This window comes from Marmota monax, unplaced genomic scaffold (genome assembly GCF_021218885.2).
Source record: "Marmota monax isolate L192 unplaced genomic scaffold, Marmota_monax_Labrador192_F-V1.1 WCK01_AAM20220418_F8-fsc00203, whole genome shotgun sequence".
NCBI classification, from domain to species: domain Eukaryota; kingdom Metazoa; phylum Chordata; class Mammalia; order Rodentia; family Sciuridae; genus Marmota; species Marmota monax.
The window spans coordinates 2,505,238-2,528,963 of record NW_026694787.1 but is presented as its reverse complement, the minus strand read 5'-3'; the positions used below and the strand labels follow the sequence as shown (position 1 = coordinate 2,528,963).

At 39.1% G+C, this 23,726-nt stretch overlaps 1 protein-coding gene across 3 annotated transcripts in view; it reads right to left on the bottom strand.

The window, feature by feature from the left end:
* Phka2 (phosphorylase kinase regulatory subunit alpha 2) overlaps positions 1-23,384 on the bottom strand; it is a 70,196-nt gene extending 46,812 nt beyond the window's left edge. For 2 of the 3 annotated variants that reach the window (XM_046425831.2, XM_046425834.2), the window contains exons 1-2: positions 22,920-23,154; positions 2,924-3,082 (exon numbers count right to left, since the gene is read on the bottom strand). In XM_046425831.2, coding sequence (XP_046281787.1) covers positions 2,924-3,082; positions 22,920-22,997 — 237 coding nt within the window. In that variant the 5' untranslated portion in view covers positions 22,998-23,154. Of the gene's footprint in view, positions 1-2,923; positions 3,083-22,919; positions 23,155-23,175 lie in introns of those variants that run through there. The other variant, XM_046425833.2, reaches the window with a different exon arrangement.
* Positions 23,385-23,726: the final 342 nt, after the last annotated feature.

Below are 23,726 nucleotides of genomic sequence, written 5' to 3'. Positions count from 1 at the left end.
AAAGGGTTAGATCAGATGGAGTCTTCTGGCTGTTCAATTCAGTGACTCCCCACTGACATTTTAGAAACACAATTTTTATAAACCTGGTGCTTGGGAATTTTATGTCAAATTTCACAGTAATTTATTTTTGTATATTAAAGATAAATTAACTCCACCATGCCTGCCCCCAAATAATGATGTTACACCAAAAGAACCATTTGTGACACCATTACTGGACTATTGAGTAAAGTTCTTACAAAATTTGAGTGGTAGCCAATGTTTCTTAATAATGTGATGTATTGCAACTGATTGCTATTATCATCATTATAAATAATAACAGTACTACTACATTAATCAATTAGACATTACATCCAGGCATTGTTTAAAACACTTAGATTATCTCAAATTTTTGCCCCAGCCTTATGAGGTTATTATATAGCATTATTACCCCATTTTGTAGATGAGGGGACTGAGGCTAATAGAGCTGAAGTAATATTGCTCAAGTCTTCCAGCTGACAAGGGGTAGAGCAAGAATAGAGCTCAGACATTCAGAAGCCAGAGTTTGAGCTCTTATCCAGTCCATTATGTTGCCTCCCATCTTCTCCACAATTCAGCCCATTTAAAGACCAGTCTGTTCAATCCCCAGTACTTAAATAAATAAATAAATAAAGGACTGGTATGAACATGGTCTGCTAAGAACACTATACAACTACTTCATGAGTGGCTGAGCAGAAGATATTTTGTAGGTCAAAGTAGCCTGGAGGAAAGACATTTCCACCCAGGGACATGAGTATATACTCTCTTACAGAACATATATGATTTGCAGGGGAAGACACAGTAAAAGGGCTCAAAAGTGCATTGTCAATGAATTTCTGTCTCTAAAGTCCTAGGATTCTAGAATATAATCTGAATTTATATCATGAATTCTATTGAGGCAGAAAATGTTATCTCATAATTATGAGGTAAAATTAGCATTGTTATAATTAACATTTCCTACAGTGTATATAGTGTAAACATCTGTCAATTGACTCCCCACTGTCCATGCCAACTAAAGAAAATTTATTTTCCATTAGGCAGAGGCACAGTGGTTCCCAGCTGGAGGTTATAACTGCCATCTCCAGGAAGTAAGTATCTAGAAATATGGGATGGAGGTATTTTAATCATCATGGCAAAGGTGCGAGCTGCTGGCACTTAGTGAGTAGAGACAAGAGTCCCTAAGTGTCCCACAATGCATGAGACACACACACAATGAACCCAAAATGCAATAGTGTTCCTGTTGAGTATCATCCTGTTTTTTTCTATCATGAAGGGAGATGTCATTAACCACATTCATCAAATAATAAAAGGATTTAACTATGAAAAATTGTGTGCTTTTTGTGTCTCATTATTGGTAATCAAGGAGCAACAAATCCAGTCAACCCTAACCCAGCCCAAGTAGGAGAGAGAGAGAGAAAGAGTGTATGTTTGAGTATGAGACACACACACATACAGAGAGAGAGAGAGAGAGAGAGAGAGAGAGAGAGAGAGAGAGAGAGATTGGATACTGCTTTACTTTGGTTTTGTCTCAAAAGGTGACAGGAGAGTTGTAAGACATTCACGTCAAATTATTCTACTAATAAATGAATGATTACATAAATCTCATCCTTTTTGGAGGACAATTCAATGCTTTCTGTATCCAAATTTTAAACTTGCCTTAACCCCAAAATTGAGTGAATTCATCATCCTACACTCAGCATTTCTGACCAAATACAAGCCTTATTCCCACGGATAAGCTTTCTTTCTTAGTTTCCTCATGGCTCTCAAAGCTTCCCTCATGCTGCCTGCCACTTATGTCCACTTTGGTTGCTATAAACAAGCACCCACTAAGCTGGAAGACCTGACGATCCACTGGCTGTGAGGGTCATCCAGAAATGTATGAATTAAAGGCGAATCGTAAGGCTGGGGATATAGCTCAGTGGTAAAGTGTGTGCTTAGCATGCATGTTCAATCCTCAGGACACATACATACAGAAGTATCTTTATAAAGATAAATCCCAAAGGCTCTCATGCTTAAAGAATTATACTTTTATATTTCAGTGTTCCCTATCTCAATGTTATCAAAATATTTGGAAAATACCTCCCATCCTTAAGGGCAGAATATTTTCTTCCAAACTCACTGATGACAAATCTTTGCTTTGGTGAGTATCTTGGTTTCTGATTTTGGGAAACAACAACAACAACAACAACAACAAAGGACTTAATTGTGCTGTATGGTGAATAACAGGCAGAAAAATAGTGTAATATCAATTTGGTGTGAAACTAAGGGTGACCATGAATAAATAAGACTGCTTTCCTGGAGTGACTCAAACTAGAGTTATTTTTAAGTGAAGTTTCAAAAATGTTTTAAGCAGTGGCAATAATGTTTGGATAAATATTCTTTCAATGTGGCTACCCTGAAGAGTACTTTTTAAAAATAATCACGTTTAGTTTATAATGATGTCTTGTATATAAAAATATGTATAAAAATTGATAAAATGTGTGAGAGAAATATAGCTCATAAGGCAAATCAACACTCCAGAGTTAGAAATTTGAATGTTTCATTTCCTATTTGGTGTGGGTTTTTTTTTTTTTTTTTAACTTTCAGATGGACACAATATCTTTATTTTACTTTTATGTGGATTGAACACAGTGCCTCATGTATGCTAGGCGAGCACTCTACCACTGAGCCACAACCCCAGCCCCTTGGTATGATTTTTGATGTCATTATTTTATGGAGGGGAAAAATGTCTCAAACAGAAAGATGCATGTGAGGTTGAGACCATATAAATGCCTCTCCAAAACACTGTATAGCAGAAATGGAAGAGAGACCTGCATCTCAACAGTTCTACACACAAAGCTAATTCCTCCTTGGTTTTCTTGAGGAAAATGTGCTTAACAGCCAAGATATGGCTGTCAGTCACCATTACCTGTTCCAATTCATAGGCCTTGGCCTTGTCCTCATCGCGGTCGGCATTCTTGCGGTAGGCCATGCCCAGTCCCCACACAGCCAGGATGCTGTAGATGTTGTCGCGCACCCAGGCATCCTTCTGCTCATGGCTGGCTGACAGCAGCCCTGTGACGGGATTCTATTAAAGAAAAGACACAAAATAACTTTGCAACTTCCTTCGCACAGCTAGCTCCTGGGCAACAAATGCTCACCCAGGGGACAGACAAGGACCAGGGATGAGGAATAGAGACAAGAGTTCCAGTTCCTGCTCCACCATTAACAGTGTGATCTTGGGTGATAAGTTGCATCACTTTTCTGAGCCTCAGTTTCCTCACCTGTATAACCAGGCGATGAGACTAAAAAATTGTCGAAGGAACCTTCTAACTCTTATGTTCTTCTTTCATTTTCAGATCAGACCACACTGTTGTAAGTGATAAAACAGAAGAATGAATAAATAGAAAAAAGCCTGCAAGGCTTTACAAATCTGTGCATTGTGGGCTTTAGGTTTTCTCTGGCCTTCACACTTCCATATTGGTTGGTAAAGAACTGAAGCTGGGAGCAAGAGACCTGGATGCAGGACCCCATCCACTTCCTAGCTCTGTGTGCCCAGGGAAGCCACCTTTCCTATCTGGATCTCAGCTATCTTGTCTGCAATTCAGATACTTCGTGGGCCTAGAGAGAAGGTGCTGAGCAGGAGGAATATGTGGGAGTCTTATTTAGCTGTAATGTCATTTTTATTTAAAAAGGCAGTGGAATCACTAAAAAAACCAGACCTTCATATAAAAAAACTGCACGGAAATGTTCATAGCAGCATTATTCATAAACATCAGAAAGTGAAAACAAGACAAGTATCCATCAACTGATGAATGGATCAACAAAACGTAGTCTCTACAATGAAGTATTTGTCAGCAGAAAGGAATTACTAATATACACTGTAACACAGATGAACCTTGAAAACATAATGCTAAGTGAAGGAAGCCAGTTATGAAAGGTTACATATTGAGTGATTGCATTTATATGAAATGTCCAGGATACACAAATCTATACAGACAGAAAGATCATTGATGGCCTAGAGCTATGGTGGAGGTGGAGTGGGGGAATGAGTGGCTGCTAATAGGCTTTTTCCTTTTCTTTTGGGAGGTGTTAAAAATTCTTTAAAATTGACTGTGGTGATGGATGGACAACTCTGTGAATATACTAAAAATCATTCAATTGTGCCTTTGAAATAGGTGAAGTGTGTAAATAAATTGTATCTCATTAAAGTTATTAATTTTTAAGCACCAGTCCTAATAAACTCTGAGCCCAGAAATAAAATGGATAAGATAGGAAATGAGTCACATAAAGTCTCTGATGGCTTTTCCCAAAAATATACAAAGAAATATGTATCTAATAAAATGCATCATAACAATCAGAACCCTGCCAGCTTAAAAAAGAATTATTCAATAGGGCTGAGGTGTAGCTCAGTGGTAGGGCACCTACCTGGCATGCATGAAACCCTGGGTTCTATTCCCAGCCCCACAGAACAAAACAAAAAACAACCATTATTCAAAAGGGTTCTGTATTATTTACAAGATGTCTCATGAAAAACTGTTGAGTACTTTTAAAGTGACAGTGCTAAGGTTATTAGGTTTTTAATAAAGGTATTCTTTTATATGGTCCTACTTATTAAATATTTGAATTTCTCCTTTAATGAATCTATGCCTTCTATAAAAACATCTAAAACTGAACTGATACTACCCTCAGGGGCAATAGCATTCCATGTATTGACATAGTTATCCAGCCAATAACTTATGAATCAATGATATTAAAGCCAATCAGAAGTGAAGTCTAGGAATGACTGAGTCAAAGAACAAGGCTTATTCCAATAGTAGATTACTGATTCTTTTAAAAAATCACTATTCACCAACAATAGATAACATATACATCTTTATCTGTTCTGAGACCTATTGGGTAAGTCTGGGGCAGGAAATAATCAGATCTACAGAAAGAACTCAACTCCCCTCCAGTGTCTCCACCAACCATGAGTCTACTGAGATAAACAACCTTCAGATGACACAGCAGTGACCGTTACACATAGTGCCAAGTGTGGTTTGGATTATGAAATGTTACCCTCCTATTAACTGAAAGTCTTCTTTTTTATTCTTTAGTTTGGGTAACTGTTAGAGTGGATCATTTTGTCCCCACCTAACACTAGACTGTCTATCTTCCCTCATTCAATTACTGAGAAGCAGTCTGGGTGTTTCAGGGGACCCCCACATTCAAAACTATGCATACAAAAAAGCCATATAAAAGGGGTATTATTGCACTCAGGAAAAGGAGTATTTATGACTTGTTTCTCTCTTGAAATCTATAAAACATGATGCATTGTGTTGCAAGAGATGTGGATGGTTCTATTTTGATGTGATTCATAAAAACTGAAATGGTGGGCTGAGGTTGTGGCTCAGTGTAGAGCACTTACCTAAAGTTTAAGGCACTGGGTTCAATCCTCAGCACCACATTAAAAAATAAATAAATAAAATAAAGTTATTGTGTCTATCTACAACTTAAAAAAAAAAAAAAAAAAAAACCTGAAATGGCCACAGACTGGTAGATACTGTTACTCCCAGTCTGCTGTCCCTTCCAATAAAGATGACCCAAAGGTTTTGTCTTTGCATTCCTCCCCTACTTGGAGATGGGTTGTGCTGCATCACCCAAGCAGGTCCATTGCATTAGAGCTCTGGGGTCATTGGTTTGCATTAGATATGTCAATGGAGGGAGAAACAAAAGGCTGAACACTGGCAAATACAGACCATAGAAAGAAGGTGGGAGATTTGTCCAGGGAAAGCCTTATGATCATATTAACCATCTGTTGCTTTCCAATCTTTAAAAAATATTATTTAATTATATCTGTTAAAATATTATTTTTAAATATAACACTGTAGAACTGTCTAACTATAATCATATAGATGAGTTTTCCATTTTTTCTGCTCTTTACTTGTCCTCCTCCCTTCACATCAGCAATCCCATAAATACTGTCCATGTAACAACCTTATATATATTTTTCCATCTTTTTTTTCTGTGCTGTGAAAATCAGATATTTAAATCATATACTTACATGCACATGCTTATGTATAAACTTCTATATGTGCAAGGTTTTTGTTTGGAGGGGGGGTCACTGTTTTTAATGAATGGGATCTTAGGATCACTGCTTACTTGGCATTTCCCATTCAACAGAACCTTATGAGATCCCTTAAGCCCTTTGGTTTAACTCAAACTCATTAAGCTTTATAAGCTCCATAATATTCCATGGTGGATGCACATGATAATGCATCTAGTCATCTACCATTGTGATGGGTATTCATTAATTTTTCAGAGTTTTAATATTTTTTGCCACTGCAAAAATACTGCAATAAGTATCATTATAACATAAGCTTTTTTCTTTTATTTATTTATTTATTTTTAATTTTTTATTGTTGGTTGTTCAAAACATTACATAGTTCTTGACATATCATATTTCACACATTTGATTCAAGTGGGTTATGAACTCCCATTTTTACCCCGTATACAGATTGCAGAATCACATCGGTTACACATCCACTGTTTTACATATTGCCATACTAGTGTCTGTTGTATTCTGCTGCCTTTCCTATCCTCTACTATCCCCCCTCCCCTCCCCTCCCCTCCCATCTTCTCTCTCTACCCCATCTACTGTAATTCAACAGTGCTTTAATTTGTGTGAAATAGAATCCCAAAAACAGGATTGCTAGGTTCACAGGCTATATGCATATGAATTTCCAGTTTTAATAAATATCCTTGATCCTTGTCAGGAAGTTGTCAATATTTAAAATTTTATCAGTCTGATGGGTGTAAAGTGACATATATAATTGCTTTTATTTTTAAAATTGTTGTTTCCCTGACTGCCAGTGAATTTAAGCATCTATTTATTCTTTTTTGGGGAGGAAGGCACTGGATTTTCTGTTCTGTGAGTTAATTTTTAGTTTCTTTTTTTTTAATCAGGTACTATTTCACCATTTCTATCTACAAAGAATGACAACCTTCCACATATCATGTTTAAGAGCACAAGCTTTGGAATCAGACTGTTCGAAGCTCTACCATGATACAACTGCAACCTTGTCAGTTTTGGCTTTAGCATCCCCATCTGTAAAACGAGGATTATACCAGTGTTTCCACCTCATAGGGTAGTTTGTGAAGATTAAAAGAATTAGAGTGTATCAAGCATTTTGGACTGTATCTGACACATGTAAGTGACCAATAACTGCAAGCTATATTTAATATTGTTGACCTATTTGAACAGCTTTCATTATATTATTTCTTTCTTGTATAGTTATAATAATTTCAGGAATCAGATAAAGATACAGGGCTAGGGAGAGAATCTGCAAGCAAATCCAAGCTCATTTTTATTACCCAGAAAAACTAAGTCTGGGTGCCCTCTTTCATCTTTACCATAAATATGGCAAGTGGTGATATTTTATCCCACTGATATTTTTGAAACAAAATCCCTGGCAACTCTGCACCCTCTCCCCACCCAATTCTTGCCTTTCCCCTTCAAGTTTAGCCCTAATTTGTGCTCACTCACATAAATCTTCTGTTTACTTTACTAAACTCTCTGTACTTTGCCTAAAAAAATAATGACTAAAAAAATCAGTGGCAAATCCTGTTAAGAACATCCACTTTTCTAATCAAGAGCTGCTCCTGAGGGGGCCAGGTGTGGGGTCATGGAGGAGGAGGATGGGGCAGATCTCAAGAAATGGCAACTACAAAGATATCTAAGAATAATAAAAGAGCAGGTATCACAATACAGTCTCAGTGGAGATAGCACAGCCCTGCACTGAGTCTCAGACCCCTGCTGCAGGCTGACCTGACAATGACAGCCTTAAACTCTAGGAGAAGAAGCTGAGACAGATGAGCCTCCTACAGATTGTGTTTCACTGAGGATAAGAGCCAGCAGCTGTGTGAAGTGTCCTTTGACTCATTTGCCCCTCTTTCCTTCTCCATCTCTTCTCAGTTTCTCATCTGGGGAAAGTGCCCATGTTGGCTCCTGTCTGTGAGAACAAAGAGCAGAGCCTGAAAGCCTAGAATGGATTGGGTCCAAGTTTTGGCTTCTGTGCCTTGGTAACAAATAACACTAAAATCTCAGTGGCTTTTTACAAGAAACATTTATTTCTCATCCAAGCCTTGTGTACATATCTGGTCAGCTGTGATTCTGCTCTCTGTTATTGTCCCTCTAGGAACCAGGCTACTGGATCAGCCTGTATTTTACTGCCCATCTTGTAGCAGAGGGGAAGAAAGACAGCTAACCAAGAGAGGAGTTCTCCATGAAGACATATAACAATCCCAAATGTATGAATCTAACAAGAGGTAAAGGAATAGATACATAGATGGTTGAAACAGAATTGAGTCCAGAAATAAATTTACACAAATATGGCAAACTGCTCCTTGACAAACTTCTGAAGACAATGCAAAGGAGAAATAAAAGTATTTTTAACAAATAGTGTTGGGACAACTAGACATACATACACAAGAAAATGAACCTCATTTAAATCCCACATTTGTAGATAGTTTGGGGAATATTCAACCATATTGAATCTTCTGATCCATGAACATATCTTTTTGGTACAATCTGAAGCATTATTCCCATGCTATAAGCTTTCTATGGGTAAAACCTTTGTTGTTGTTGTTGTTGTTTACCACTCTAAGTCCTGGCTTAGTTAAGTATTGAATAAATAAATGATAAAAATGCATAATAAAGGTTACATTTTTACTGATTTGTAGCATGAAATACCTTTTCAAAAATACTTTAAAGGGTATACACATGTATTATTCATAGCTCATAGAAATAATTTGCCATTTAAGAGAGCTTATTTTATTATTATGCACATTCTTCTGTTCAGTCTTTCTCCACGAAACCCTGAAGAAGAAAATCAGATATGCACAGCATGAACCTTGGAAATGATTTAAGGTAAAGTCTTATTTCTACTTTAAAAGTAGAAAAGTTATGGAGATTTCTTGGAAAGCTGGGAATGGAACCACCATTTGACCCAGCTATTCCCCTTCTCGGTCTATTCCCTAAAGACCTAAAAAGAGCATGCTACAGGGACACTGCTACATTGATGTTCATAGCAGCACAATTCACAATAGCAAGACTGTGGAACCAACCTAGATGCCCTTCAATAGACGAATGGATTAAAAAAATGTGGCATTTATACACAATGGAGTATTACTCTGCATTTAAAAAATGACAAAATCATAGAATTTGCAGGGAAATGGATGGCATTAGAGCAGATTATGCTAAGTGAAGCTACCCAATCCCTAAAAAACAAATGCCAAATGTCTTCTTTGATATAAAGAGAGTAACTAAGAACAGAGTAGGGACGAAGAGCATGAGAAGAAGATTAACATTAAACAGGGATGAGAGGTGGGAGGGAAAGGGAGAGAGAATGGAAATTGCATGGAAATGGAAGGAGACCCTCAAGGTTATACAAAAGTACATACAAGAGGAAGTGAGGGGAAAGGGAAAAATAATACAAGGGGGAGAAATGAATTACAGTAGAGGGGGTAGAGAGAGAAGAGGGGAGGGGAGGGGAGGGGAGGGGATAGTAGAGGATAGGAAAGGCAGCAGAATACAACAGACACTAGTATGGCAATATGTAAATCAATGGATGTGTAACTGATGTGATTCTGCAATCTGTATACGGGGTAAAAATGGGAGTTCATAACCCACTTGAATCAAAGTGTGAAATATGATATATCAAGAACTATGTAATGTTTTGAACAACCAACAATAAAAATTAAAAAAAAAAGAAAAAAAAAAGAAAAGTAGAAAAGTGGGGGTTGGGGATGTAGCTCAGTGGTACAGTGCTTTCCTAGCATGTGTGAGGCTCCAAATTCAATCCCCAGCACTGCAAAAAATAAAAATAGATAAATAAATAAATTAGAAAAGTGGGCAAAACAAGGGAGCTGCTTCAAACAGGAAATGGTTTATTTCTCAACTCATAGATGAGATGGATTAAACAGAGAACTGTAACCTCACAGGACAGAGGTGAAAGTTAAGGAGGCAGAATTAGGGCAGTAAATTTCAGTGGGGGTGAGGGTACAGTAGTAGAGGGTGACCAGAGAAGACAGGGTACATGACCCTAGGGTAGTGTACACATACTTTAAAAACACACATTCAACATTATAATTTTCTACTTGTAAAATGAAAACAAACAGCTCAAGTCTTCATTATACAAGCTTGAGAAACAATGCTTACACAATTTTCTTGGCTGGTGGCAATTCAAAGATGATTGTTAAAGCAAGAGTTTAACAACAGAAGATAGCAGAGATGCTGAAATGGTGACATGCTCTGCTCCTTAGAGGGTATATGCAAGTGGGGGTAGGCATGGGTAAGGGCTGCAGTGTTGCCACTGAGCCAATACTGGAACAGCAGAGCACATAGGGGCTGGGATGATAGAAACAAAGTAGAAGGAATTCAACAAGGATTTATTTATTGGGCTCACATGTTTAATAAATGTTTGCCGAACTAATTTTATTAGCCATCACTCCCACACTTGAGTTGACTCAGCTCCCTTTACACATGCACCCCCACCCCTGGGACCCTAACCAGTCTTTACACAGAGCCTCTTCTCTCTTTTCCAACCCTCCCCCACCCCAGCCCAAAAGTTGCAGCCTGCTCCAACACTTAAGTACAAGAAAATTGAACTGTACAACTCTGACCGAAAGTTTTAATATCTACCTACCACCAACAGTGTGAATACCACATACCACAAAGCAAAGGCTGTGTCAATAGAAGTAGAGGGGTCATGGGGTGTAGTGTGGTGGAGTGCTTCCCTAGCATGTATGAGGTCCTGAGTTGGATCTCTAGCAACATACACACACACACACACACACACCAAAAAAAAAAAAAAAGTAAAGTTTTCAGAACTACGGGGTGGGGGGGAGTCCCACTAAACTGCCAACCTGGCAGGGCAAATGTGGTATATTTTGTCAAAGCCAAACACCAAGTTTTTAAAGGGACATTTACATATATGCACACATCTGTCAGCCCAGCAACTCCGGACGCTGAGGCAAAATGATCGGAAGTTCAAAGATAGCTTCAGCAACTTAAATGCTATGTCAAAATAAATAAAATTTTAAAAAGGACTGTAGATGTGGCTCAGTGGTAAAGCACCCTGGGTTCATTCACTATTTAAGCATACCCAAAGGAGAATGATGAAGAGGCTCAAAGCCACATCTCATGGGAAGATGGATGTTTACAGAAGGCTTAGGGGAGGCTTCAGTTAGCCACCTCAAGGAGCTGAAAGGTGATCCTCCCAAAGAGGGATTTTTTTTCCTGCTACTGATCTCTTTAGATCTCAACTCAATATAAGAACTTCCTGACATTAGGACCGTCTAAAAAATAGACAGAGCTGTGGGTGATGTGGGCTCTGTCTCTGGTATTCTCTGGGCAGAAGGACCCTGAGGTCCATCTCATGGGAGGCATAGTGGATAGTGGTTAAGGGCATGGATCCAGCTGTGAGAAAGGCATCTCTAGGTTCAAATCTCTGTTCTGTCACTTGATGGTTATGTGATGTGCAAATTATTTAATTTCTCTTTCTATTAAAAGGAGAATTCAAAGGTGATTGGAGATTATGTGTCTACTTAGACCCTTCATTTCACACCCCTTCATGAAAATGTTGTTACCTCTACCTGTCCAGCACCTGTTCACTTATTTCCTGGTAATTGCCTGTAATTTTCCCTGCTCTGATTCAGTGTGGTTCTTGTGGGGTAAGCCCATCATTGCCTGTGCCCTGGTCCTGAACCCAGTTGCAGGGAAGGATATATGACTCAAGCCTGGCTAACCTGGGCACAGTTTGGGGATGGGCATACAATCCAAGCTAGAGCAACTGACAGCATTACAGTAAGGGTTTGTGCTGGAGCCACTATAGACAAGCTTGCTTTCTGAAAAGGCCATCACTCTGGAAGACTATAACCTGGATGTGCCAAGATGCCATCTCTGCCACCACATAGGATGAACCTGCTAGAAAATAAAGCCTACTCAAGAGTCAAACAGAGCCAAACAATGTAAAGAGACATAGTTTATCATCCGAACTCCTAAATCCAGCCATTCCTCAATCTAGAAAAATCTCTTAGACTTTTCAAGTTATTTGAGAAATACTTTATCTTTTGTGCTTAAAGGATATTTGAAGTGAGTTTTTGTCATTTGCAACTAAAAGAATCCTACAATGAATCTAACAATGAATGCTTATACATGGTAAACTAGATGCCATAAAGACATTTATTTGATACTATTAATGTTGAGGCAAAATTGTCTCAATAATGCAAGGCAATGCAACTGCCTCAATGTCAATGCAAGATCAAGGCAACTTGAAGGCAAAATATATAAATGCTTGATGGTAGCACCAAAGTATTTAACAGTTTGTAATTTAGTATCTGGGGGTCTTAGATGAATATTGTCATTTATGCAACCAGAAATGGCACAGAGACTGCAAATTCCCTTTCCCAAACTCTGTCCCACAAGAAAACTGAAATAGCTCCTTACCGCTCTCCCTGACTCTACTACTGATTCCTTCCAATTCAACCTCCACAAAGGTAGTCATATTTATGTGGTGCTGAGGATCGAACCCAGCGCCCCACACATGCTAGGCAAGTGCTCTCTCTAAGCCACAACTCCAACCCCAGAAAGACCTATAATCTTAAGACTTTACTGTCTGTTTTGATTAGCTTTTTGGTCACTGTGACCAAAACACTCAACAAGAACAACCTATAGGAGGAAAAGTTTATTTGGAGCTCAGTTTCAGAGGTCTCAGTCCATGGATTGCTGATTCAATTGCTCTGGGCCCACAGTGAGACAGCATGTCATGGGGGAAGGGTCCAGCAGAAGAAAACTGCTCAGCTCATGGTAGGATAGGGAAACAGAGAGGAGGGAAGGGGCCACAGGGAAGATGTCCAGGGCACGCCCTCAGTGACCCACCTCTTCCAGCCACACCCTATCTGTCTACAGTTACTCTAGTCAGTCCATTGAAATTAGGATGAATTGATTAGGTTACAGTTCTCATAATCCAATAATTTTAACTTCTATAAACATTCCAGCATTAACACAGGAGCTTTTGGGGAACACCTCATATCCAAACCATAACACTGTTTTCAGTATTCTCTAATGCCTATCAGATAGAATGTAAATCACTTCTTCCGAGGCTCTGCGCTGGCTCTTCCTCTCACACCCCAACTTAATCACCCAACACTCCCTCCTTAGCTCCCCAGAAAATTCAGCTTAGTGTTTCTTGTACTTCTGGGCCTATACATATGCTCATGCTCCCTCCTCTATGAAGCCTCCCCTAGGCCCCCAGACCATCCATTCCATGTCCTATGTTCCATAGCACAGAGTTCAGACGCCTCAGACCAACCCCAATCCTTGTTCCCCGCTCACTGTGGATTAAGAATTACTAAGAATGTGTCACCACTTTGCTTAATTCCAAGGGAGGAAAGTATAGTTTAATTATTCAAATGAAACAACTCAGAAGAGGCTAGGATAAATGTTGAAAGCATGACTACTTACCACAACCACCCATGTTGGTAAAGTGAAAAATCCTATTACAAAAACTCCAAAAACTGTTTAAATTTAGTTATTGTACTAGAATTTTGTTCTAGCAACCACTTTTTAAAATATTAAATTGGAGTGGGGGAGAGTAATATTTTGAACTTAAGTTAAAGTAGGAATTATAACAGTATTTAAAATGATTGCATATATTGATGAAGTAGTATATAATAGAATGGTCTTTTTCTAAATGCATTTTTTAATGCAGATTGTCTCAGATTTTTTTTTGTGTGTATGTGTGGCCTTTCATATGACAGAAATAAATATACATTGATTAAAATTTTTTAAAAGGTAAAAATCCATCAGTATCAGGATCAGTTGATGGTATATTCATGTAATATCATATAGCAGTCAAAAATACTGAGGCAGAGTGGTATATGCTGATATGAAATGCTTTAAAAGGTATACTGTTAAATGAAAAACAAGATAACCATGTACAATTTTATTCTTTTTATTTATATGATATATTTGACAATAAAAAAGATGCAAAAGGAGAAAAAACCACAACTGCATCTATAATCAACATTACTAATTGTATAATCGTCTCTTTTTACATTAGAAGATAAGATTTTATAAAATTTGATAGATAAGCTTCAGGTGGTTCAGATAATCATCTTAAAAATGCTGTTTTTATTATTATTATTATTGGGGGGTGCTGAGGATAGAACTCAAGGCTTTGCACATGCTAGGCAAGCATTCTATCACTGAGCTACATCCCCAGGCCTGAAAACTGGAGCTCGAATATGTAGAAGCCTCATACTTTCCCTAAGGGGATCACAGGGGTGCAATTTCCACATTCCAATAATGTCTTTCTCTTGCTGTTCATTAGATTTTCCGCATTTAGGTTTACAAATAATGCACAAGGTGCAAGCTGTCCTGAGCCTAGGCATTTACATCATGTGATATGACTGCATGATGGCTATAGTGAGAGACACTGGGTCAGGAGCCAAGCATTGCAGGCATACACTTCATTCCAGATCCCAATGCTCATCTTATATCTTTCCAAACCCACAGGAACTGCTCTGGGCCCCGTAGCTATGATCAAATGACTTTACCATGCTCTTAAGTGACTAATTCTTTGCTGCTCTCTCGTCAATTCCTGTAGTTAAGAGTGAGGATTATTGAAGCTTCAGTATTTAGCCTAGTGTCATGGAAACTTACAGAACACATTAAAAAACTTTCGCCTGAACAGGAGAACTGCAGATGACACTGTTTGATATTGTCAATTAGAAGAATGACTTTTATTCCATAAGCTTCAGGTTTGGGTTTGAATTTGGAGCATGGAGACACCATATATCCCTCCACATCTGGGCTCCTAATGGAGACTTTCCAGAAGATCTGCTAGGAATCTATACATAGGCTTTTGTGGGGTGGATGGGGGGGTAAAGGTCCATGAGACTCCAGAAATTTCCATTTGAGCATTTTCTCGGGAGAGGACAATACATTCAACCTTTACCAAATACTTAAATGGGTCTATGATTCACTTGGTTAAGAATCTTATGAGCACTAATTATGTTCTCCTTACCCTTTTTGAGACAGATGTGGCATTTACTTTATTAATTACTAGAGTCATATCTAAACATAAAAGACAAACTGGGCATAGTAGCATGTGCCTATAGCTCCAGCTACTTGGGATTCCCGGGCAGAAGGATCACTGGAGCCCAGAAATTTAGGGCAACCTAAGCAACACAGCAAGACCCCATCTCTTTAAAAATAAATACATTAAATAAATAAAAAATATATATATATATATATGTATATACATATATATATGTGTGTGTGTATGTGTGTGTATATATATATACACACATATATATATACACACACACACACATAGAGTGAGCGAGCGAGCGAGCATGCACGCGCTGGGTGCAGTGGCGCACACCTGTAATTCCAGCAACTCAGGAGGCTGAGGCAGGAGGATCCCAAATTCAAGGCCAGCCTTGTCAACTTAGCAAAACTCTGTCTCAAGATAAAAAAAAAAAAATTAAAAAGGTGGGGAGGTGAAGTGGGAATGTAGCTCATTGGTAGAGCATGCCTAAGTTTAATCCCTAGTACCTAAATAAATAAGACAAGAGCAATATAACAGAACTTAATTTAGTAGAATATTTAAAGAAATAGCCTATTTAAATTTCACTATTTTAACACACAAAGACAGTGCAACTTCATTTGCTATTCACAGCAATCTGGTATATTTAAAGTATTTCTCTTCATGCCTCCAGCCTGGTCCCAGCAAGACACAGTGCTTATGACACAATAGTCAGATCATGAGAAGGATGACCTCTCCCGGCTGGGGTTCTTTAACTGTAAAAGGAGGTTCAATTTGACTAATGGACCTTCTGGATCCCTACAAAGCTTGAAATAATTCTAGATCTTTCCCCTGTATAGATTGTTTCAGTCCTTTATTGGTGAATGAAGGATTCAAGGCCTTTTTCTTTGAATTACTCAATTTTTTAATTTTATTGTTTTTTATTTGTTATATATGACAGCAGAATTAATTATAATTCATATTACACATACAGAATACAATTTTTCATATCTCTGTTCACAAGGTAGAGTCATACCATACATGTCTTCATATGAATTACTAAAATGTTTTTGTCTGACACTAAAATATTTAAAGGCTATGCTGGAAAAGGTATAGCAAAAGCCTTCCTCCTTGCCACACCCAGAAAGGGCTGAAATAGAAGGTAGTAGAAGGCAGGACTTTCAATTGTACCAGGAAGGAGGAAATGCTTTTCACAAACCACTTCCCTTCTTGCATCCACACAGAGACCAGACAACCATCTGTCAGATGTACCTATGTGAGCTGGAACTAATAATGTCACTTCTGCCCTTATTGGACCTAGTGCTACCCAAAATGCTGGAATGGGTCCCTGGAGAAGCCCATTTTGGCCACAGTGGGGAGAAACACTGGGACAGAACTGAGAGGCTACAGGGAGAAGACAGGTGGGGATACTAATGCACGGGTAGAGACCAGCAAGACTGCTAGCTTAGACAATGGTGGTGGTAGTGGCAGAAAGCAACACAAGTAGCAGACCGATTTGTAAGAGGCTTAGGAGGTAAAATCAACAGAGCTTGGTGATGAATTGGATGCAGATGGGAGAGGAACAAGAAGGAGCCAAAAAGATTCTTGTGTTGTCAACTTGGGCGCCTGAATGGGGTGGTGCTACCCAGATTTATGGGGTAAGATGAGAAATTGGGGTGGCTTCTCTCATATTCTCCTCCTGGTATTGCTACTGACAGAAGCAATTTTCAAGTTAGTGGAGCCTGTTGTTAAGCATTTACCAGAACATAACTGATAGTGAGTGAGAGGACAGTGGAATGATGGGTAGCTTCTGTGTGAGGCTGTAGCTGGGGTGGCAGAGTCGTGTAGGCCACAGGGAGAACTCTATTTTATTGTAGGAGTGAAAACAGCCTCGGGAAGGTTGTAAGCAGGACAGACTGTGGTGCCTGATGTATGACCACTCACTGATCTGGGCAGAAGAGAGCAGGGCTGGAGGCAGGGGTAGGGGGCATCCAGGCAAGATGTGGTGGCAATGGACATAGACATTAGTGTGGGGAGCTGCAATACATTTTGGTGATATATCATTCATTAGAAAATGCTCTCCACTCTAGGTGGGGAATGAGGGAACAAGAAGTAATCAGCCCAGCACAGTGGCACATGCCAGTAATCCCAACAACTTGGGAGGCTGAGGCAGGAGGTTCACACGTTTGAGGCCAACTTTAGCAACCTAGTGAGACCCTGTCTTGAAATAAAAAAATAAATAAAACGAAAGAATCAAAGCTTACTCCTAGATTACTCCTAGAGTATATAAATTATTTTAGACTTGATTAAAACAAAAATCTCTCAGGGCTTCCCCTTCTCAGAATAAAAGCCAAATTCCTACTATCTTTGACCAGGATTTTTTTTTTTTTGACTCATTCCATTTCTTTAATGATTATAGGTCTAATCAGGATTTAACGTTATCTTAACATTGGTAACATTATTTCTAGAAAACTGTCCATTTATGTTTTTAAATTTACTGCCAAAAATTATTCATAGTGCTTTTTTTTCCATTTTCACTCTTAATATTATCTGTTTGTTTCTCCCCTCCATCTTTCCTCTCATCAACCCTACCAGAAATGTGCCTATTTGTCTTATCAAAAGACCAGCTTTTGATTTTGTTGATCATGTGTGTGTGTGTGTATGTGTGTGTGTGTGTGTGTGTATGTGTGTTGCTGGGACAACTGAGCTACATCCCCAGCCTTAAAAAAAGAAAAATTCCTGCCAGGCATGGTGGTACACACCTATAATCCCAGTAACTCAGGAGGCTGAAGCAAGAGGCTTGTGAGTTTAAAGCCAGTTTCTTCAGCAATATAGCGAGGGCCTAAGCAACTTAGCAAGACTCTTGTCTCTAAATAAAATATAAAAAGTGACTGGGTATGTGGCTCAGTGGTTAAGTATCCCTGGGCTCAATCCCCAGCACCAAAAAAAAAAGAAAGAAAGAAAAAGAAAAAAATTTGTTTTTTTCTTTACCTATCCTAATTATTTCCTTTCTTCTATTTTCTTGGTCATACTCTGTCATCCTTTTCTCAATCTTGAATTTATTCATTTCTAAATCTTTCTTCTTTTCTAATATATACATATAGGGATACAAATTTCAGGGGCTGGGGTGGTAGCTCAGTGGTAGAGCTAGCCTAGCATATGTGAGGCACTGGGTTTTATTCTCAGCACTGCATATAAATAAATAAAATAAAGGTCCATCAACAACTAAAAAAATATTTTAAAAAATTTCACTTCAAACCCCACTTTAACTGTATCCTATAAATTCTTATTTGGAGTGATTTTGTTGTCATTCTAACTATTTAATAATTTGTATTATAATTTATTTTTCAATCTGTGACATACTTAATAGGTGGGCTTGCGAAGTTTCCAAACATATTTGGGGGCTTTAGCAGTCATTTGTTGTTGCTATTTAATTTTCTTACATCTTGGCTAAAAAATGAAGTGTGCACAAAGTTGATTCTTCAGTATTTTTTGAGACTCTTAAAATAATCTAATTTGTCATCAATTCTTGAAAAAAATAATTTGCAAGGTTGAAACATAAGTACTTTCTATTGGCTGAGTGCACAGTTCTATGTATGTGTACTTTACCAAGTTTATTCCTTATCATGCTCAAATTTTCTATGTCCTCATTATTTCTCTGGTTGATTTATTAATAGCTCAGAAAATTTTAAAACTCCCAGAATGTTTATGGATGTCATTTATCCTATAACTAGGTCAAGTTTTGTTTTATATACTTTGAAACTATGTTGTTAGTATTTTGTGGATTTAAAATTGCTCTGTTTTCTTGGTGAATTATCCTCTTGTCATGTAGTAATAATATTCTTTATCCCTAATAATATATTTTTTAAAAAATTTAAACTCTACTTTGTTATTAGTATGATCACATCAACTTTTTGGGGGTTAGGACTGGCCTAGTATAACTTGTCTCACTGGATTACTTTCAACCTTTTAGTATTCTGTTTTAGTTTTGTCTTTTACAAATTACATATGCCTTTCTAAATATTTTAAATAATTTCTATTATTTGGATAATTAAAGCATGTACATTTATTGTGGACTTACCTGCATCTACTTCTGCTGACCTTTACTTTTATCACACCTTCTTTTTCTTACTTCCCACCCTTCCCATCCACCCTTTTCCTTACTTCTCTGAGAGAAATCAGATTTTCTTTATTTCACTATTGTTTGCAAAGTTATATGTTCTGCTTATATTATTTTAATGCTAATGCTTAGATTTGATCTCTTAAGATATATAATAATATCTTCATTCTCAGTTTTAACTCCTGTCTCTTCTTATTCTTCTTCCATATTATTATTTTTTAGTATTTATATCTCTTTGAACCATATCCCAAACTAATCTTTATCCATTCATCTATTGAAGGGCATCTAGGTTGCTTCCACAGTTTAGCTATTGTGAATTGAGCTGCTATAAACATTGATGTGACCGTGTTACTACAGTATGCCGATTTTAAATCCTTTGGGTATAGACCAAGGAGTGGGATAGCTGGGTTAAATGGTGGTTCCATTCCAAGTTTTCTAAGTAATCTCCATACTGCTTTCCAGACTGGTTGCAGTCCCACCAGCAATGAATGAGTATACCTTTCTCCCACATCTTTGTCAACATTTATTGTTGTCTGTATTCTTGATAATTGCCATTCTGACTGGCGTGAGATGAAATCTTAGAGTATTTTGATTTGTTTTTCTTACTAGATATGTTGAACATTTTTTCATGTATTTGTTGATCAAATGTATATCTTCTTCTGAGAAGTGTCTGTTCAGCTCCTTAGCCCATTTATTGATTGGGTTATTTGTTTTATTTTTTGGTAAGTTTTTTGAATTCTCTATATATCCTAGAGATTAAGGCTCTATCTGATGTGAGTGTGGCAAAAATTTGCTCCCATAATGTAGGCTCTCTCTTCACCTCATTGATTGCTTCTTTTGCCGAGAAGAAGCTTTTATTTTGAGTCCATCCCATTTATTAACTCATGATTTTATTTCTTGTGCTTTAGGAGTCTTGTTAAGGAAGTCAGGGCCTAATCTGATGTGATGAAGATTTGGGCCTACTTTTTCCTCTATTAGGCGCAGGATCTCTGGTCTAATTCCTAGGTCCTTGATCCACTTGAGTTTTCTGCATGGTGAGAGATAGCCCAAACTAATCTTTACTTTGTCTTATACTCCATGCTTTATTTATTTGAATTCTTCTCATTTTAAATTTCATTGCTATTATATATATTTTGCCAATTAAAAAGATGAATGAACTAGGTTTCTGAATTTTATGCTGAATTTTCTCATTTCTGTACATATGTGCAGATGTTTGAGATGTTTTCCAATGTCATTTTGTACAAGCTCTGAAATTTGCTTCTGACTTGCTTTAAAATTGAGATCAATTTATATTGGGTTCACTGGTTAGAAATCATTCTAAGATAAATATGTCAAGCTGATCATTATTATTTCTTTAGAGTCAATAGTTTGTTGACCTGGCTGAGATGACTGGGAGATGATGATGAGAAAACAAATGGGTCAGGGTTCTACAACTTTTTTCTAGTTGTTGGGGCAGGGTGGGGTTAGATGAGAAGGTGTGCAATTCTGTACCTATAGATTCATGGTATCTCCAAGCAGAACTGTGTTCAGAGTATTCTTGTTAGCCAGAAAAGCTTGATAATACAGCCAGGAAGAGGAAAGAGGGCAAATGTGAGGGCCTCTCACCAACTTCCCCCAAAATAAATACAACTAAAGGCTCAGACAACCTTTTTTAATCATTAAAATGTTGGGGAGGAAAGTCCAACCCTGCAGATTAGCTTTAGTGAGAAGATAGTTCTTTTGCTCCTAAGGGAAGATAAGCCTGGACCAAAAGCTGGGTCATTGAGATGGTTCAGAAGCTGCAGGAAGTATTTTACCAAGGATTGAAGGGTACCTTTCATGCACCTGGACACTGTGTGATGCAAAGGAACAAAACTGGTAAGGTCTCTGAACTTAGGACCTCACTGCACCAATAGGAGACATAAAGCAATAGCAGCTGTGTCAAGTCCTTCAGAAAAAGGAGCATCATGGGTCAGAGTGGTTATGTGAGGACCACTGACTTCTAATTTGTGGACTATATCAAGGCCATAAAACTGCCAAGATCCCTCACTATCTACTGATTGCCTGTGAGTTGCTCGGCAATGTACAGGCACTAATTTTTTCTTTACAACAACTCAGTGGAAGCAGGTGTTATTTTTCACATTTTACAGATGAGGGCATGAACTCAGAAAGGATGATTAAACATTACACATATTGTTGAAGGCAGAGCTGAGGATTAAAACTAGCTTTCTCAGTTCTCCTATAGCCCCTCCCATCACAGAACTGAAGGGAAAGGTCTTTCAACTTGGATTTTTGAATATTTTATAGATGTTATTCTAAGAAGAAAGGCAAAGAGTAACTTCACTTTATCTGCCTATTCTTTGAGCTCTCAACTTGAAAATCATCTTTTGCAGGATTCCTCTCTTGCCCCACAAAACTGGATTAGGCCTCCTTCCATAAAGCTCCCCAAATAAAGACCTAATCCTTCATATGCAAACTCAAAAGTCAATAAGCTCTGGAAATTCAGTATTTTCTTAACTTCGCAGTAAGTTCATTTAGCAGCGAGAGAGGACCTGAACTAATGTAAAATTCTTTTCAGTCTTTACCTATCCCGCTCAGTATGAATATTCATATTCTGTTGTGGAAATAATAATAGAATATGTGATTAAGGAGTGTTGCTCAGACTCCATTGCAGTTATTATAGAATATATAGGATATGCATATTACCTTTCTAAATCCAAATATTTCTCACTTGCAAATCACATCTAGCTTGAAGAGTTTCAAATAGGGGTTCTAGACCCCATGCAAAAATGTCACTGCTTCAAAACCATTTATTCTTTTTTGGAAGCCCAGCACTTTGTACAGTACCTTGCATATAATTAGTACACAATAAATATTTGCTGAATGAGGGACCAACGCTGAGAAATTAGCCTTAGAAAAAAGGTCAGTGGCTTGGGAGTAACCATAGCTCCCAACTTTCAGGCCTCACCCCTAACCACCAAATGCCACTTCCTTCTTTGACTCTGAAGGCCCTAAAAATAGTTGCTGTTGATTGAGGGAAAGCAATATAGCTTCTGTCTTCACTAGGAATAAAAATAGTTCAGTGGTCTTACATTAAAATGGACCCACACATAATTTTAGTCCAGTAATACAAAGCATAAAAGGTATTATTCATAATCAGACAATATGGGCAAGCTTCACAGGACCCCTTGAACTTGGGAAAAAAAGACCTGGCTTAGGGTTTGACACTCTACTGGACTGGACCTTTGGGGTCCAGTAGTTTTCTTATCTATAAAGTAGCAACCAGAACAGGACCTATGGCCCTCCCAAGTGGTCTCTTAACAAGGTCACTCTTGGGAGGGCCAGAGCTTCTTCACTCTTGTCTACAGTCCAGAGTTCACCGTCTTTTCAGTGTGATCTGTCCAACCTATACAAACAACCTCTCGTCTAAAAGAAATAGTAAATAAATAAATAAATAAATAAAGTGGCATTTTGTACCCAGGGCACCTAGGGGGCTCGTTCTGTCTTCGATCCTAAACAATGGTCAAAGAATTCTATAAAGAGTCGCCAAAGCAGCTATTCGGTAGATCCCCTGACTAATAAAGATATGGGGATGGTAACGGGGAGGAAATCACTGGCTAGCAAGGACTGGATTCAAATAGGAAACCTCTTAATTGCAAGCTCTCAGGTCACAGGAGTGGACAGAGGCCTGAGGAAGAGAATGAGTGACAACAGAGGGCAGTTCAGGGCGTTCTCTCCGGGTGATCTCTGCTTACCTGGTAACAGAGAATGGTTTGCTGCACCAGCCTTGCGTACCCGTCCAGGCGGACCCCGGAATTGCTTCTGCTCCTCATCCCCGCGACGCTCAAGAGCCTTGGCGCACGACTTGCCGCGCCGCCAGGGCTGCGGCCGACTAGCGGGCCTGGTCGCAGAACACAAAGCTTCAGTCAGTTCTCGGGACAGGGCTGGGAGGGAGAAGGTTGGGAGTTTTCAAAACGATACAACCAAAGTATGATTAAAAAACAAGCCAACCAGAGTTTCTGCCGGCTGGGCGGTGCGGGGGCGGAGACGGGGGCTGGCGCTATGGCGGCTCCGCCTTGACCGCGCTCCCGAAGGCCGCGTGTCACAGGCGGCCACGGAGGAGAAGCCGGGAACTGAGTACCAGGCCTGAGGAGAAGGCGCCCCTGACGAGCCTCTTTTGTCTATGGGCGGTCATGAGGAGGCCCCGGGGAGGGAGAAACTGGCCCGCCGGCCACGGTTGCCAGGGGCCCACCCGGGCCTGATTCAGCCCCGCCCCCTGCCCCGCCCCCGTCGCAGAGCGGAACCAACCAAGTCTCAGGCTGAGGGGAGGGAACAGGGGATGGCCCAAAGAAGAGAACCCGGCTCTTGGTTGGGGGACCAAGTTCCCTCGCTGAGCCCCTTCCTTTCCCAGCTGGCCGACAACCCCAACAGCGGCAGGAGAAACAGGCCCTACGGAACGGCCACTCGGGTCTCCCGGGCCCACCTCCCGGACCACCTCCCCCCCCCCCCCGCCCTCGGAGCCAGGCATGAGGGACACTGGTAAAGGGGCCGCAGCCTCCGCC